The following is a 19,186-nucleotide window of genomic DNA, read 5'->3' on the forward strand; positions in this document are numbered from 1 at the left end:
GCACCGGTTTTCAGAATAAAAGAGAGTTAAAACATGAATCAGCTAATAAGCAAATGTAAAGGCCTTAGTGTAATTTCCTAATACGGAAGAACATAGGTAAATAACAAGGAGGTCAATAATTGCCACTGTTTGAGAAACACAGATGAGAGTACGTATTGGAAAAGGGGTTGGGCTGGCACTGATGCTTTGCTCACCCGACAACTGCGCTATTGAGAGTAAGTGCGCCTCAAAGGAAATGGGTGCACTTTAATGATTTAATGAGCCCCGGAATAAAGGATAGCAAAGCCTCCTTTTGTTTCTGCCAACATCTTAAAACATGAGGGTAGTGTTAATCAGACTTGAGTACAAACCTGTCTTTTTATATTTTTATAGACTTGTTGACCATCAATGTACTTGCTGTTTCAAATCAAAGCCTTCGAACTGCACAATAAGTGATGTTCATTTTGAAAAACTGATAAAACATACAATGTAGGCTGGCATGATGCTTGATATGTATAAACATCTATGAAGTATCCATGTCGCGCACAGTATTTTCAACAAGGGATCATGAGGATTCCTTTGCATTTAAGAGTACAATAGCATGCAGCTCACGAATATTGAGTTTCACACACTTCTCATAGATTTTGTTTTTCTCAGTTTTATAATTTTGTGAGATTTTTGATTAGCGGGGCCGGTTGGTGGTAGGCCGCATGAGTTGCACCAGCAACTTTCAAAGCATGAACACACAGGTTGTAAACAAAATGTATTGATCAGGTTTATTTCATGGCTTAATATTCACACAACCACCCATGAATAATTTGTGAATACATGAAAATAAACTATGCAATTTCGCCCTAGCATCATTTTATGCTGAAATTCACTAGTGTATAACAATAAAAGTCCAGAGTAAACTTGAGTTTCATTCTTGTTTTGTGGAAAATTGGTAGAGATGAGTGGTACAACTGGTGAATACAGTAAGCTCATAAGCATATTGCCTGACCATAATGTGCGTTACAACAAATCGGGTTGGGTTAAAACAGGTTTTCAATTTCCATCTAAATTTGGATGATGAAAAAAAACTTTTCACAAGCAATAGACTGATGATTGCTGGGAACAAAACGGATAACAGGGAACTTGAGTATTTCAAACTCCAGAAAGGTGACTAGGTCTAAAAATAAAATTCAAGAACCAGAAAAACGAGGCAACTGACCCTGACAAGGAGAAGAGATGGGTGAGACATTTTTTCATGCTTGTACTGCTCGAAAAGTTTGGTGCCAATACTCTGTGAGGATGTAAAGGGCTACAATGTTCAGGCTGCCTTGCTAGAAGAGTTAAAGTTAAAAAAGACTCCGGCACAATTTAAATATTGATGGTATGTATACTCTGTTGCATCTGTGATGGAGTATACATACAGTTAACATGAAGGTCAGCCCTCTTGATTTAAATGTGGGCGACCTTTGGATTGGCCACGGCGGAGACTACTTTGTCTCCACCATGGCTAAATGTCTTGGACAGCCCTAGGGAGTAAGAGCCTTAGGAGAAATTGCTACATCTGCCTGCCCAATTTGGATGGGTGGACATGTAGTTGTTTATTACTGTTTTTGCCACCAGGTAAAACCTGGTGGTATGGAACTTTAAAATCATTAAAATGCTTCCCACACCCTGGGAGAAGACAATGAGATTGATTCCTGTCACCTCTCAGTTCTCAGAGCTTTAAACAAAAAGTTTCCAAGTCCCAAATTTTGAATTTTGGCTGTCTGGCCACCTTTAGCACACTTCCAACGGTCCAGGACTGTGGAGTGTTGGGACTAACTCGGGCTGGGTCTAGGTGCTGGTTCAAGAGGATAGAAGCCTTTTATGTCACTGATGCTTGAACGGGAGGACAGTCAACTAGTCCTTGGAGACACTCTGGTAGTCCTAGGTACAAGAATTGGAACAGGACTCAAGCAGCAGGGCAGGCCTCCAAGAGTTCAAGGCAGACTTCAGGTAAAGCATGATTCTGAACTGCACAGCAGACCCCAGCAGCAGGCAATCCTCTGAGAGAGTCCTTCCATATGTCCAGAAAATGAACTGAAGAGTAGGTTTGAGATTCCCATTTTTTATAGCTGGTACCTTCTTTGAAGTAGGAGACATTTACAAAAAATCCCTTGAAGTGATTGTAGGTTCCTGCTTCCCCTGCCCTGGCTCCAGACTGTCTGTATGAATAATGACATAGTGTGAATTATATCATGTGAAAGCAGGGCACAGCCTAATGACTTGCATTTGGGACTGTGTCCAGCTCTACCTCCCATCCTGCCAGTGATGGTCTTTCCAGAAACACCTAATCCCTCTATTTTGTGGCTGTCTGGGACGAATAAGCAAAGTCTAACTGCAAATTACAACCAGTCATGTGACCCAGGAACAGGCTGCAAGCACAACATAGCTAGGGCAAGTAAATGGCAACTTTCTAAGCATTGTAACTTTACCATTAAAAATTATTTTAATTTACAAATTCTTAGACATCAAACATGAAAGTTTACCTATTCTTAATCAAATGTTTGCAGTTTGCACTTCCTAAATGTGATAATACAACACAATGGTAGCCTCATTGTAGTGAAAAATGAATTTAGGAGTTTTTCACTACCAGGCCATAAACAAATTAAAAGTACATGTTCAACCTTTCAAATACAATGGTAGGCCTGGTGGAAAATTTCATTGGCGGGATTTGGGGACACCTTGTTAATCTTGTAATGCAGAATTCTGGCCAAATTCTGCCAATCACTGGTGGTGGATTTTGGTTCTCCCATGAGGCTCAAAGAACGCCAGCTGGCAACCATGAGTGAGTTTTGGTGTTCCCTAGCATGATTCCCAGTCGCTAGGGGGCTTCCAGTGAGATTTTCTAATGCAGGCGGTTGCAAGTTCTCAGGGTCAGAGGGCTGTTTCTCATGTAGATTTTCTACTCTAGAGACAACAAAATCAACTCAAACAATATGTACTCTTCTGCACTATGTGGTGTAGTTTGTGCTGATGTTTCTGCATGGAGTGTAATACGAGATCTAAATCACAGAGTGAGCAACGCGATGTGCATATTTCTTCCCTTTGACAGAACTCTGCAGAATCTCACAGAGTTTTCATGGAACTCCACAGATGTCTGCGGAGTGAAATTCCATGAGTTACACTCACCCCTATACTATGCACCATGGCTTTGGGCAACCTTGTACCTACCGTAGGTGTGACTTATAGGAAAAAAAAGGGACGTTTAAGGCTTGGCAAAGGGTATAATTTGCCAAGTCGAATTGGCCTTCAGAATTTAATGGCAGAAAAGGGACATGTTTGAAGGGGCTGCTTAAGTGGATGGCAAAATAAGTGCTGCAAGCTCACTAGTAGCAATTAATTTACAGGCCATGAGTATATAGTTTACCACTTAAGTAGGGGCTTCTAAGTAAACCAAATATGCCTATCAGGTGTAAGCTGACTTTTAATATGTTTCAGGGAGTAAGCTCAAGCACCTTAGCTCTGGTTAGCAGTGATGAAGTGCACAGAGTCCTAAGACCAACAAAAACAAATTCAGCAAAAAATAGGAGCGGTGACAGCAAAGGTTTGAGTGTGACTCTACTGATGCTGAAGGATGGTCTTATTGATTAAAATGCACAGCGCACCAGCATTATCAATGAATCAACCAACAGAAGCAGTACACTGGCATGCAATTAAACATTGAATCAGCCCTATGTCAAACCCACTCACTCCTCACTCCACGGAAAACTGCTATCCCTCTGCTTCAGTGAAAAAATGCAGACGATCCAACAGCACATCAATGATATCAAGCCTGCTTCATCTGTCAGACCTACTTTTCCCACAATGGTCAACCTTCAGAACCCTAATCCTCCCTGATCTGACTGACATACTCAAGTCCCTGAAAGCCACTTGTTAAGAAGACGAAGACTTACATTGTCCTTCAACAAAGCTCTAACTGGAGATGCTTTCTTACCCCTAGTTACCATTGTCAGTACCTCCCTCTCTCAAGGCATCTTCCCAGATGCTCTTAAGACTGATGAGATCCTCCCACTCCTAAGGAAACCTACACTAGTCTCTGATGACCATGCCAACTACCGGATCATCACTCACATGCCTTTCATTTGCTTGCAAGATCATTGAGGAAGCAGTCTATTTTCAACTCCAACTTCACATCATCGAAACCATTTCCTGAATGACTTCCAGTCTGGCTTAGATCACACTACAGCATGGAGACCACCTAACACATCATAGATGATGGTCTCTTGACCATGGATTTGACCTTTTGATATTACTGGACCTCTCAACTGCTTTGGACACAGTTGACGATCCTGACCTCATACACACCCGAGTCACGAATAGGATTCACTGGCAATGTCCTTCATTGGTTCACCTCCTACCTTTCTAACTGACACAAATTTGTTCACATGAGCAAAAAAATACATATTGCATGTGGAGTCCCTCAGGATTCCATTCTGTTTACTGTCATTTCAGTATCTACTAGGAGCCACTTGGGGCTCTACTCAGAGATAGCAGTATTGATCTACAGGCACTGTCAGCAAAATGGAAAAGTAATTATTTTCTGTTGAAGGAACCACACAATAAGGAACTGAGGTCGGAATGAGAATAAAAAAGCACATATTCACCAATATGCCGATGATACAACTCTACTTCAAAATGTTCTCTCCTTCAGGCATCCAATGCCTCAAACACTGCTTACACATCATGTAGACATGGATATCCATCGTTAATATGAAGCTCAATGCAACCAAAACAGACTTTCTATCATTTGCCAAGGGCAACATGTAGTACAAACTTGGCTCAATAACATGAACCTTGATGATTTTGAACCCCAACTCTCAATGAATACTACATCACTTGGATTCACCCTAGACACCAACCTGTCTCTTAAGGAACACATTTCCAGAAAAAACAAAGATGGCCTGGTACCAACTCTCTCTTCTAAAGAAAGTCTAACCATTTCTTCCAGACAGCAACTTCAGAACTGCTGTTCAAGCACCTTGTACTCTTGCATCTGGATGGTGGCAATGGCCTTCTCTATGGTATCCCAGAGTTCACACTGGCACTATTTTGAGGCACCCCTAAATACTGCAGCACATCTCATCTATGGCCTTAAAAACATGATCAAATCACCCCGGCCCTGATGGAGCTAGTTGAAAAATACCATCTTTCGAGTGGCCTTCCCCCAGAGTTTTATCTTCTGTAGCTCAAACTACTTTTGATTGAAATAAGACTCTTCACACTTTGCTGCTGCTAACTATTAATAAAGTGCTTTTGCTCTCCCTTTTAAACATGACAGAATTGCTATATACATAATTAGCAAATTTAATTTACTGATGAGCCCCTATTATATGGTAAAACATATGCCCAGGGCCTGTAAACTTACCAGTAGATTGCAGCACTCATTAACCAGCCACTAAAGTAGCACTGTAAAATGTATTTACTGGTCTGCCGTTCAAGCCCGGGTGGGCAGTTTTAAACTGCCATTTTGACCTAGCAAAATTAATCTTTTGCCAGGTCTAAACCCTCCTTTTAATATTTAGAAGTCACCCCTTAGTAAGGCCCTAAATACCAATAGGACAGTATGCATGGTATTTCAAATGTAGGACATGCACACTTAATATTTTACATGTCCTGGAAGTGAAAAAGCCACCAAGTTGTTATTTTACTGTAGAAAGCCTAGCTCTCTCATAGGGACAAACTAGGTTATTATAAAAAAACTTATAGTACTTGATTTTGGTTTGTGGGAAGCTAGAAAAATTATTAAATGCTTATTATAATAGTAATTTAAAATCCAACTTAATGGTAAAGTCAGATTTGTCTTTTTTGAAAATTACACTCTTAGAAATTTGTCATTTTCCTGCCTAAGCCAAATGTGCCTTTCAGCCAGTGCTCAGTGTCACTTGACTGGTGAACAGCTCCCCTGTGGGTGGATGTGGATTGGTCCCACTCACTGGACAAAAGGTTTTGATATCGAGAGGTGTTCTGCCTTGAGTAAGATGTCCGCAGGAGTTGGGGGGGCAAACCCTTTCCTGCACTTCAAAGGGTACCTAGGGAACAGAGATCTCTGACCAGGGGAAAACAAGTTCTGTCAAGCTGAATTTAGTTTTAGAAGGGCACTGAGGAATAGTGTGCAGTAAAACACACCAAACATGCTGAAAAAGTGGGTAGGGTCACCCCAGGTAACTTTTACCCCTAGGTGTTTCCCCCTTCCACAGCTTGGCACTGAGCATAAAAGTGGCATGCCCAGTGCCCTCTCAGAAAAGCACTCCTCCTGGTCCTCTGAGGATCTGAAGAAGGACTGCTAGCTCTCTGAAACATGAATAAAGTAAGAACATGCCTAACCGTCTGAGCTACAGGTGCGCAGCAAGCTTCTAGCTGTATTTTCCTCCATCTGGCAAGCCATTAGGTTCCAGTCAGGCTTGCCCTGGACACTGCAACTGGCCTCTAACGGAGTGAGTCCTAATCCCAAGTGGAGCCTACTAGTTTTTCAACTCTTGGCTGGTGTTAGAGTGTACTCCTACTGTCCAAACCGCAAAAGCGGTGTATTAGAAAAGTTTTGCCAACTTTTTCTCCAAAGAGTGGCCTGGAAGCCAGGCCTGCCATCGAGCCAAAGATGTTGATGTCAAATCACCATATATGTAAGGACTGCCCCAACTCTGCTCGAATTTAGAAGAGATAAAGACTTGCCTCTTTAAAGAAGACTACACCACAATGCATTAACCATTCACATCTCAGCTTCCTCGCCTATTCCTAGTCCATTTTAGGTTTGCCTTTGAACATGTACAACATTCTGCTGCCTTTTGGCTAGGTTTGCACTACAGAAATACTGCATACATAACATATACATGCATTGCTTAGGAATCCAGATGGCACAAGGTATGTGTCAGGAGTGGGGCCAGAAAAGATATTTCTATAATTATCAAATGAGCATCTTTCTATGGCACAGAGTCTATGTAAAAGTTCAATTAGCCCTCCGAAGAAGCTGTTGAGGTGCAATTTTGGTCAAAACATAATATCATGCAAGCCGTCATGCCATGATTGCCTGCTCTGTTTTGATTTGGCTTTACAGAAACAAACCAAAAAGTAATTTTTCATATATGCATGTGAATAGATGCTTGACCAATGTAAAATGTACAGAAACATCAAAGCTTTGCCCTCAATGTGCAAAATAAGCTAACTATTTTCCCACTAGAGTTCTTAAGGGAAGGAGAAAAAGTGTTTTTTGGAGTGAATTGCTATGGAAAGAAAAAAGTTCACTACTAAAACTCTACTTGGCAGTAGAATTTCTAGAATTGATACTTATGGGTTTACAATAGATTAATTGATTACCTTAAAGTCTTACAGTACGTATCCATTCTCCTCAAAGAAACTCTGCTCCCAAAGTGCCTGATTTAGAGTGTGGTGGATAGGTTACTCCATCACAAACATGATTGATATCCCCTTCTCTCGTATTGTACATGCCATAGAATATATTGGACTAGTAATACAGTGGACGGAATATCTGTCAAGTCTAAATCAGGCCATAACGCTTGTTGTTTTCATTCAATTAACGTACCACAAACACTCCGATTCCTTCAGTAGGATTTAGCACTCAACTAAACAATTAAAAAAAAAACACAATTCAAAATCATTGTTCTGTGCCATGGCAGATTATATTACATATACGGGTCTATTTATCCATTGCCAGACTTCCTGTTGTCACTTGCAAGTAGAATGGTAATGTTACTCCTTTATCAGTATGCAACTTACTCATAACATATTATACATAACATATGCTGCTCTAATCAAATGTAATAGTTACCAATGAGTTAACCTGAAAAGCATGAAAGCCTGATTCAACCCTTTAAGGATAAAACCTGTGACCTACATGTTACACACATGTATATGTCAGCAAAGTGTTTTTTCCTACTCACCCGATCGCCGGGCCCTGTTCATGGAGACTAATAAAAAATAACTCGAGAAAAAGGGAGTATATGTTGGACATTGGTAATTAATAGAAGAATAAATACCAGAGCATCTTTAAAAGATAATGGCTCGCCAATTAACTGGGTACAATTACAAGGCGTGCCATCAGTGTGCTTGAAGACCTTGGCATACCAGAGTTAATTTGGCTGCAGGTGCATTTTCTATGCTGGTATGAACACATTTACAATACATTGGGAGACAACTTCAATTCCTACCTGAAGTAGTCTTCACAGTGTTGGAAGTATTTCTCAGTCCCTCAAATGAAAACTGATACAGTCTCCAGGATTTGGTGTCTCCGACCTCCACTGAGACACGCTTCCATCTGTAAATGATCTCTTCCATAGGGTAGCCGTCTTGAATACAAACATGCAGAATTAGTATCACCTTCCGTTTTGAGTGCCTGCTTTGAACAGTTAACGTTAAAAAAAAACACTAAAGCGTGCCTCAACCTCAACGGCAGAATTACATAGAACTTGATAAGCTTCAACATATAAAAATCAATAGTGACTTTGAAGCCATGGTACAAAAATGAATTCCCTCCTAATCAAAATGTATTAGGAAAAATGGGAAGCATGGCAAATAAGCCTAATACTAATAGTGATAGATCACAGAAAACACTCAAATCCCTTCAGCTAGTTGTTTAGAGAAAACAGAGTTTCCAGTTTTTATGAACTATGATTTATGTGCTATTTTCTAGGTGTGTCCATCTCATAGTTGTGTTTTCACAGAGCATCATGAATACTAGAGTTATTTTTTTTTAAAACGATAGTTAGTTTCAGTCGCGGTTACATGTTTCATTTCTAATCCACTGTCACCAAATTCTTACTGATACAGGGCTTTTGTTATAAGGGTCACACATGTAAGTTAGAACGATGATCCTGTGTTCTGCCAATCCCTGCTCCCTTTACCTACCCGAGTGTTGAATATGGGAAGGCAATGCTCACTGCAATATCAAACATCTGTGGGAAGATCGTGGTAGTATCCACATTTTCTGCTAGTAGAATTAAAAATAAAACACCCTTAAGTATAACAGATGTGTGTGGAAAAGAGGTGTGCATCAGATGACAGTTGAAGTATCTTCAGTTTGTGGCAAGCCCCAAACAAATTACCTTTATCACTCATGTTGCAATTGCATAAAATATATACTTGGTCATCTGTAACTATTTGGATGTTAAAATGTTTCTCTCTTTGGCCAATTTGCTGAGCTTTCTTCAGAGCAAGAGACTTTTCTTACATATAGGCTACTTTCTGTTTCTTATCTTTTTATTGATTGCCCAACGTAGGATCAGACTGTGAAAAATTACCCCGTGTGGAGAAAGTTTCATCACAACCTGCACTCACTTGACAGTAAAAAATTAACATCTACACCAACAATGTCAAAAACATGTTTTGCATTGGTCAGAGTCAGATCAAAAGCAATTTGGCAAATATTGTCAGTGGATAGGTTGCTATTGCAGTGGATTTTTGGTGTCAATATCTGTACATAACTGATCAGCAGCAGTGCCAATTTTATTTAATTTGGCCCATAGAAAGTAATATTAAAACTATCATCACAATTCACCGAGTTTGCTTGGACACGGATTTGGTGAACACTCCACGTGTCACCGTAGCCTAAGAACCAGACAGGGGCTCACTGAGATACATTTAAACAGGCAAACGCCCAATAAATAGCCTGAGTCTCTAACATGACGTTTCCCAGCCACTCCCATGAGGAAATCCCCATACTAATGCAATGTCACCACTCCTTCCCACCACGAATGGAGTATGCTTACACGTATCGGGTTGCTGATGAGGACCTAGGTGTATGTTTACACTTATCGGATTGCTAGGTGCAATGATCTATGGACAGATCTCCGAAATTCCAAGAGAAGGGCTACCCGTTAAAACAGATAAATGTTTCCTATATCAAAAAATGGAATGTTCAACGAAATTCTAAACTTGTTGTCTAAATGCCAGGGAAAAGGAACAGAAATGGCTTCTGTTTATTTTCCAGCATGGCCTGGCCGAGATCTTGTACTGTGAGAAGGCCTTGATGACAGAAGTAATATACGGTTTGTTGGACGGTTCTGACCATCAGGTCTGCCCTGATTTTTCGCTTTTTGATCACCTGATTTTTGACTTTTTACTGTGAGGAAGCCTCCTATGAGGGGACTCACGCACAATAAACACATGGTAAAATGGACTGCGCATGTTTACTGCCGGTGCCGTCGTGCTAAGGAAAGGCAGCTGGACGCAGCAAGGGCAGGATGCCCCGGGCGGGTTACATGTGATCATGTGTGCACATGGACCTGCACCCATGTGAGGGCTGCGGGGCGAGGATTCCTGGTGTGCGCAGCCCAAGAACTGCGCTTAGGTAAGCCTGGTGCAGGAGGAACTATGCAGAGTGGGTGGTGACCTGGAGTAGGTCTCATGAGAGGGGTGTACACATGTGAGGGAGAGTCAGTGTGCTTACTGTTGTTTCACTGTAGGGACACTCAGTTAAATGCCAGTGTCAGAGTGCTTAAGGTATTTGCATTGTGGGGATACTCCATTAAATGCCAATGGGAAAGGAGGGCCTAGGGTGCAACTCCAGTTCTCTGGGGTCCACCGAGACCAGAGTCACACCAAAGTACACTGTAACCTGTAAGAAAAGAAGGATGCAGTAGGTTACAAGAGGATAGTTGTACAACTTATGGGTCATCCATGGATGTCATCTTTCTCTCACTCAGCTCAGGATTAGGGCCAATTACTGCTCTGTCCAGTTGCTTGAGCAAGGCCTTGCATCAATCAGCCAGCTGTCATTCCGTGCCAGGAGCAGGCTGGAGAGGCCCTGCGAGGAATGTCAGTGAGGAGGGGCTGAGACTTTCAGAGCACATGTGGCAACTAACTCCTGGAGGATGCCATTTTGAGCTATCCCAGAAGACTGTGCAAGAAGGAGGGGACACGGGCAAGGAAGTGATGTGGCACATCTGGATAGGCCGAAGGTGCAGAGTTGCTGGACACTTCCGCCCCTACTTAAAAGGTCTTGCACAGGGGAGAGCTCTCTCTCTTGGCTGTGCTTCACTGCTGGACACTGGGACTGCAGACGGGCGTAATGGATAACTGGAAGGAAGAACCTCCTGACTGACCTTGGGGGGCACCGTCACGCCCCCGTGAAGATTCCCAGGAGGTGCCCCGGACCCCATCCCGGGGCCCCAAGAAGAAAGTGGCATCGGGGAGCGCCGTTGCGCTCCCCGTAGAGACGAGGAGGGGCCCCGGACCCCATCCCGGGGCTGTAAAGCTGCCGGGAGGAAGGGAGGAGTGCCATTGCACTCCCCCAAGCGGCCTGTCCGGCTGCGAACCTCCCAGCATCTGCCCGCTGGAGCGGGCAGACAGCACATGGAAGGCCGGCTTCCTCTGCAGCACACGGAGGTGCTGGCCGTGGGGGGAGCCGGCGGGGGCGGCCAGGGGTGGGCTCCCTGCGCCACCCTCCAATGAGGAATACTTTACCTGGTGAGGGGGTGCCCAGGTGGGACCGGCACCCCCCACAGACCAGCATCGGCTTGGGCAGCAACAAAGCTCTCCCCGGCACAGCGGGAGAGGCACTAATTTAATATGCAGCCGTCCCAGCATACTTTGCTGGGCCGGAGCTGGGATGGTCCCCTAAACAGGCTTGTGGTGGTCCCAGGAAGATGGGGCCACCACCAAATTCATGCCCAGGGACAGGGGGAGCTGCAGGAGCAGCGCAGCCTTCCCCCAACGTCGTTTTGTGTCCCCACCCTACGTAGGTTGGGACAAAAGAAGGATAACCCCCCCAAGGGTCCAACCTGTGGTTGGAGCCCTCCTTTATTTGTGCTTTTGTTCCAGTTTGTGGGATGGTGCCTACTAGAGGTATAGGCTGGTGTTACCCAATGTATTGAACTGTTATCCTATGATCAATTAGGAGTAATCCAAAAGTAATCTAAACGTAATTCTAATGGTTAAATTGCTTGAATATGGTCCTATATGTTCTCTGATAATGCTAATTTGAATAATGACACTGACAGCCATCTCTTTGCGAGATGGAAGTATTTAATTGTAAATGTAGTTGTATTCATTTGACCTTACTGTAAAATGTTCACTTGTCGCAAGGGGTCACAGGGGATTGTTTTGCCATGTGGGTTGTTGGATTATATTCTGCCTTGAGGAGACATGAGAGATTACACAATGTTTTCCCAGAGTGATTCCATTACTTTGTGTATATTTGTAGATTGTTGCATAGTATTGAGTAGTGTGTGTGAATAATAAATGTACTTTTACTTTATCAAAAGAAAAAGCACAGACTGGACAATCATTTATTGAGAGTCATGCTTGTGTGCTCGTGAATGGGGATTACTAGCCCACACCACCTCCCTTGAGTAAGCCTTGGACTGCTCTGCAACGCTACTCTATGAGAGTCAAGCGCTACAATGGGGTGTTTGGTTCCCAGTGGCGGTCATGTGCAGACTCATTACTTGTGCAGACCACACAACTAATGACCCACCTTCCAACACAGAGGGTTTCAGCCTCAGCAGTGCCAGTGACAATGCGTTGCATTCAACACTAGGATATGCATTTTCAGAAAAAAGCATTTTGTCATGCAGCATTAGGGTGCAGGAGGACGGGAACCAAGGCCCATATTTATACTCAGTTTGCGCTAAATTAGTGTAATTTTTTTACGCTAATTCAGCACAAACCTAACTCCTTATTTATACTTTGGCGCTAGACACGTCTAGTGCCAAAGTTATGGAGTTTACGTCGTTTTCTGGAGGGGAAACCCTACCTTGCATCAATGAGATGCATGGCAGGCGGTTCCGTCCAGAAAAGGACGTTATGGCCTTTGGCCCATATTTATCCCCCATGCTAAAATCCAGCCCCAAGAAATGGGGGCCTTAAATAATGGCGCTAAGCTTGCTTAGTACCATTATTCGACGCCTGGGTCTGGGCATGCGTAAGGGGACCTGTAGACAGATTTCCATGATCAGAGACCAGGGTAATTGCCCACAGGTGCTCTTCCCTGGCCCCAAGTACACCCCCACCCATACCAGGAGGACACCTAAGGATGGGGAACCCATCCCAGGTAAGTCCAGGTGAGTATTTTTTGTTTTTCCCAATCACCACTCGGGGGACCTGATTTGGGGCCCCCTGCACGGCGCTGTCCCCAATGTCCATGTATAGGGGACATTCATCCCCTGGGCATGGCCATTGAGGTGGTGGGCATGGCTCCTGTCTTCACTAAAACAGGAGCCATGTCCATGGGGCTTGTGCACCAGAAAATGGCGCTACACTGCTTACAGGCAATTTTTTTGCATCTAAACAGTGTAGCGCCATAAATTGGCGCATAAGCCCGGCTCCCCCTACACCTCCCCAGCCCTGTTAGTGTCCTTTCCAAGGACACTAACAGGGCCTTAGCGCCAGCTAGCTTCATTCCATAAATATGGCGCCCGGCCGGCGTCATGGAATGGCCCTAGCCGGTGCTATTCTTTTTGGTGCAAACCTGCGCTAACACAGGTTTGCATCAAAAAGTATAAATATGGGCCCAAGTGCGAAAGATTCAGTGATTCGTCACAGTTCCTCATTTACTGTGTCATCTCAATATCAATAAGAAAACAATCAGATTGTAATCGCAGGTGTCATCCGATGTTCTCAGGAAACATGTAAGACTTTTTTAATGTTGACTAAAATTCCCAGGAGAATCCATGGATTTGTATGTCAGTTCTTCATTTGTGTGAATACAGTAACGTCCCAAAGCTTGTGCGTTGACTACAGGACTTCAATTTGTTCAAACGTTGATGACCATATAGTTGTGCACAACATATCATAACAAAGATTGTCAATTAGGCATATTTAGCAATGACTGGGAGAGAAACACGTGTGGGTGGTGGGAAAGAGTGTTGGTGCATCCTCGCCCTTCTTTGCTTGAAAGCCAAGGTGATGTGTTTGCATTATAAAGCATTGTACTCGACGATGGAACGAAGCAGTAACACTGCAAGAGTGTAAGGTTGACTAATGTATTTGTTGTCAAAATCTCCTGACCGCATTACTCACAGCTGGAAAAGGATAAAGGGCAGGAGTGCTTGTCCATCGGGAAGTTGTTCAACTTCAACTGACATTCAGCATCTATTGTCAACCTAGAGAGAGAAACAAGAAAGGTCACTTCCGTGAAGAAATGGCTGGTTCACAGAGGCATAATAGCATTATTAAACAGATAACCTTCAAAGTAATGCAGTTACTACTGAAATCAGTAGTACTAATAGATAACCCTCAAAGTAACACAGTTACTACTGAAATCAGCAGTACTACCCTTCTTAATAAATTGTGCCCCTCGACTACTTAACATAACTATTAAAACCGCTCGGTGCCCCTTCAACAAGAAACAATTCTCTAAAACTGGTATTGCTAGTAGGCTATGCATCCCTCTGCTGATCATTTGAGTCATAAACATACACAGAGACTCACAGGTAGCTGCCTACGTCTCTGCATATTCGGATTCTGGGTCAATAAGGAAAATATGTGAGAATCACCTTTGTAAGATTAGTGTGCACAGAAAATTCATATGGCATTAGAGAATCTGCAGCTGGCTTGACCAGCAAATGAATGGCTAAATCCAGCTTTATCAGCCCTATTCCATAGTGAGGGCCAATGCATTGGAAGAAAGAATGTATTGGGTGGTGTTGCCTGCTGCAGCTACTAGTACATTTTGCCACATCTAGGAGAAATGCCCTAATTAGAAGTAAAAACCTTACACGAGAAATAGGAGGTTAGAAAACTGTGATTATTGGCAGGTTCCCCCGCTTCATTTCAGCTCAAGCTGTATATTCATGTGAAACAACTGCATCCCTGAGCTAGTTAGTATCAGTTGTCATATAGTTACTGACATGAAGAGACAGCAGGAGCTGTCAGAGAAGGGAGAGGAAAGGCTCTGCGTCATATACCTCTCGCTTGGCACTATCAAACATGGCCGGCTTTAGCACTGGTGGCATCCAGTGTGACAATCATTTTTGGTGCCCTTCCTCCCATGACCTCCTTCTTGGATTCCCTCACTACCACATTGCAAACGTGCTCCTCATCTCCTCATAGCTCCTCTATCACATACATTTCATTTGTTTTAAAACACTGATAAAGGCTGGCTTTACTAATAGGAATACATATCTATCCAAATAAACCCTTTTTAGAAATATCAGGAATAGATAATGAAAGACTAAGGAAAAACATAAAGTTCTAACCTATTTTATGAAGTTTGTATGCATCTTTTTGATAACAGTTAGAGACAGTCACTGTTCTATAGTAGGGTTTTAACTTATGAACTGTGGTAACAAATGAATCTCAGTGACAAAAGAAGTAATCTACTAAACTATGCACATAAAATACAGATCTGTGGTTTCCATAGTACTCGTTCTTTGCAGCAGGTATATTAACCCTCTGCGCTATATTACTGTGAGTCAAAACTGCCACTAGACAAAACTCTGATCTCTCTCTCTCTTTTCTAGCAGGAACATTAATCATAAGAGTTATCTTGACATTTGTATTACTGTCTGAAAGCTGACTGCACAAGGAACTCTGTATCAGGTTTTTTTAAATTGTAAGTTATCCCTAATTACAAGCCCCCTCCCCACAAGGTCAACGCCCCCCTTCTCCAAGTCAGTGCCCACCAGTCGCACTGCCTCATTGTCAGTTCTGCTGCCAAGTAGCTTTATTTTACAAGGCAGACATTGGTGCTGCAGAGGCTACTGTCTCCCTCCTTCGACGGCTTTGCCTATCACTGCGTTCGAGTACCAGGGAGACTGTGAGCCATAGGAGGTTTTGCGGAAATTCTACAGTCTTTTCCCTGAGCAACGAGCCCTGCCTTTCTAACTCTTGTGCTCAACTCCTCATATCCAAAGGAAAGGCAGAGGAGAGAGAGAAAGACTGGAGTTGTTGATTGCTGGAGCAGACCTATTTAATTTTTTATAGCCGGATGCCATTCCATTATTTTCAATTGACCTCTTAATATTTCAACATTCTAATATTTTACAAATCACTATTACTATAGATATATAAATACTTCCCTTTGAATGACATGAACGAAACATACAGCCTGTGCAATAAACAGAATCATGTTGTTATATTACAGAGATATCAGTAACACTCAACAGTATTGGTTTAGACAGCCACTTTCCAAGATTTACAGAACATGAACATGTGATCAGCTTCAACTGGGGTGCAATGCTTTCATCAAGTTTGAAAAAACATAGTTTTCAGTTTGCCAACATATCCTTCTGAAATCTGCAGCTTGTGAAGCCTGATTCCCATTTCAACCCCAGACAGTTAAACAGGATAGCTGTAGGAAACGAAGAGGGAATTTCTCCACCAATGAGAAAATAGAGGACTGGAAAGTGGAAATCTTCAGTCTGTTTTCAAGAGCGTATTAATGTTTGCTAGCAAAAACACTGGTCAATATGGATAGAGCAGTTTCATTTAAATAGCAGCTACGATTAGATGAGCCACCTCAGTATGAGGCTAAGGGGGTCATTCTGACCCCCGCGGGCGGCGGAAGCCGCCCGCCTGGCGGGAACCGCCAGAAGACCGTACCGCAGTTAAAAGACCGCGGCGGTCATTCTGACTTTCCCGCTGGGCTGGCGGGCGACCGCCAAAAGGCCGCCCGCCCAGCGGGAAAGCCCCAGCAACGAGGAAGCCGGCTCCGAATGGAGCCGGCGGAGTTGCTGGTGTGCGACGGGTGCAGTTGCACCTTTCGCGATTTTCAGTGTCTGCCAAGCAGACACTGAAAATCTTAATGGGGCCCTGTTAGGGGGCCCCTGCAGTGCCCATGCCAGTGGCATGGGCACTGCAGGGGCCCCCAGGGGCCCCACGACACCCGTTCCCGCCATCCTGTTTCTGGCGGTGAAAACTGCCAGAAACAGGATGGCGGGAAGGGGGTCGGAATCCCCATGACGGCGCTGCTTGCAGCGCCGCCATGGAGGATTCCCTGGGGCAGCGGGAAACCGGCGGAAAACCGTCGGGAAACCGCCAGTTTCCCTTTTCTGACCGCGGCTTTACCGCTGCGGTCAGAATGGCCCCAGAAGCACCGCCAGCCTGTTGGCGGTGCTTCCGCGGTCGTTGTCAGAATGACCCCCTAAGTCTTATTAGTGAAGGGATCACGTTTAGTAGTATCAGGATCACCAACATAAATCCATACTGTGTTGTTTGTTGGTAGTAGAATGCCAGAGTGTTCAAAGTCAGCCTCTTCTGATATTAAGTCTGTATTTAGTCCCAAATTTAGAGCGGTGTTGGTACTAAGTGTGTGTGGTAAGATATGATGACTCGTGGAAGAAAGCATTCCTGCAATGACAATCTCTTTTCACCCCATATTACATTACTTAAATGCCTGTCCAGTATAAAAGGATCTGTGGGAAAGTATTTACCAGAAGCACAGTATGGTATGCATAACATTGTGTATATTTTGACAGAATCTTATAATGTAACCCCTTCGATGCCAAGCCTTTTCCCCCTCAGGTGCCAAGTCTTTTTTTGGCTATGTGGGGCAGTTTGCACTTAGGCTCTCATACCTTTTTGTCCACAAAAGCTACCCATTCCAAATTTGCATGCTTTTTTGCCAACCTCCTAGGGATTCTAGAGGTACCCAAAGTTTGTGGGTTCCTCTGAAGGAGACGAAGAAATTAGCAAAAATACATCTAAAATTTTGTTTATACAGCAAAATGGGGAAAAAGGGATGCAGAAGAAGGCTTGAGGTTTTTTCCCTGAAAATGGCATCAACAAAGGGGTTATGGTGCTTAAATCACCATTTTCCTTGCTTTCAGGAAGAGGCAGATTTGAATCAGAAAACCACCTTTTTCAACAAATAATTGGCATTTTATTGACACATACACTGTTTTTAATATTTTTTGTGTTTTTAGCCTCCTTCCAGTTAGTGACAGAAATGGGTTTGAAACCAACGCTGGATCCAAGACAGCTAAACATTTCTAAAAAGAAGACACAATTTTGAATATAGCAAGGGGTCATTCGTGTAGATCTTTTAAGGTTTTCCTACAGAAAATTACAGCTGAAATAAATAAAAAAATTGAAATTGAGGTGAAAAAACAGCAATTTCTCTTCATGTTTTACTCTGTAACTTTTTCCTGCGATATCAGATTTTCATAAGCAATATACCATCCCGTCTGCTGGTCTCTTCTGGTTGCGGAGATATATAAGGTTTGTAGGTTCATCAAAAACTCTAGGTACCCAGAGCCAATAAAAGAGCGGCACTTTACAATGGGTTTTCATTGTACACCGGGTGTGCAGCAATTCACTTGGTGAAATATAAATATAAGAGTGAAAAATAGTTATCAAGGAAACCTTTGTATTTCCAAAATGGGCACAAGATAAGGTGTTGATAAGCAGTGGTTATTTGCACTTCTCTGAATTCCGGGGTCCCCATACTAGCATGTGAATTACAGGACATTTCTCAAATAGAAGTCTTCTTTACACACTGTCTTCCATTTGGAAGGACAAAATGTAGAGAAAGACAAGGGGCAATAACACTTGTTCTTCTATTCTGTATTCCCCCAAGTCTCCCAATAAAAATGGTACCTCACTTGCGTGGGTAGGCCTAGTGCCTGCATCATAAAACACAATATGGACACATCACATTTTTACATTGAAATCTGACCTATTTTTTGGAAAGAGCCTAGCTGTGGATTTTTATCTCTAGCTCAGTTGCACCTAGGGAAACCTACCAAACCCTGTGCATTTTTGAAAACTAGACACCTAGGGAAATCCAGGATGGGGTGACTTGTTGGGCTCTCACCAAGCTTCTGTTACCCAGAATCCTTTGCAAACCGCAAAAGTTGGCAAAAAAAACACTTTTTCCTCACATTTCGGTGACAGAAAGTTCTGGAATCTGAGAGGAGCTACAAATTTCCTTCCACCTAGCATTCCCCCAAGCCTCCGATAAAAATGGTACCTCACTTGTGTTGGTAGGCCTAGTGCCCGCTACAGGAAATGCCCCAAAACACAACATGGACACATCAAATTTTCCCAAAGAAAACAGACCTGTTTTTTCGCAAAGTGCCTAGCTGTGGATTTTGGCCTCTAGCTCAGCAGGCACCTAGGAAAACCTAGCAAACCTGGATATTTCTGAAAACTAGACACTGAGGGAAACCCAGGATGGAGTAACTTGTGGTGCTCTCACCAGGTTCTGTTACCCAGAATCCTTAGCAAACCTCAAAATGTGGCAAAAAACACTTCTTCCTCACATTTCGGTGCTGCAAAGTTC

The 19,186-nt window shown here is 43.2% G+C and overlaps 1 protein-coding gene across 5 annotated transcripts in view; it reads right to left on the reverse strand.

The window, feature by feature from the left end:
- The window catches only part of GABRG2 (gamma-aminobutyric acid type A receptor subunit gamma2), a 671,791-nt gene that overhangs the window by 152,862 nt on the left and 499,743 nt on the right, over positions 1-19,186 (reverse strand). For all 5 annotated transcript variants that reach the window (XM_069199364.1, XM_069199363.1, XM_069199366.1 and 2 more), the window contains exons 5-6: positions 13,984-14,066; positions 8,175-8,312 (exon numbers count right to left, since the gene is read on the reverse strand). In XM_069199364.1, the coding sequence (XP_069055465.1) occupies positions 8,175-8,312; positions 13,984-14,066 (221 nt within the window). The remainder of the gene's footprint in view (positions 1-8,174; positions 8,313-13,983; positions 14,067-19,186) is intronic.

The sequence above is a fragment of the Pleurodeles waltl genome, chromosome 7 (genome assembly GCF_031143425.1).
Source record: "Pleurodeles waltl isolate 20211129_DDA chromosome 7, aPleWal1.hap1.20221129, whole genome shotgun sequence".
Lineage (NCBI taxonomy): Eukaryota > Metazoa > Chordata > Amphibia > Caudata > Salamandridae > Pleurodeles > Pleurodeles waltl.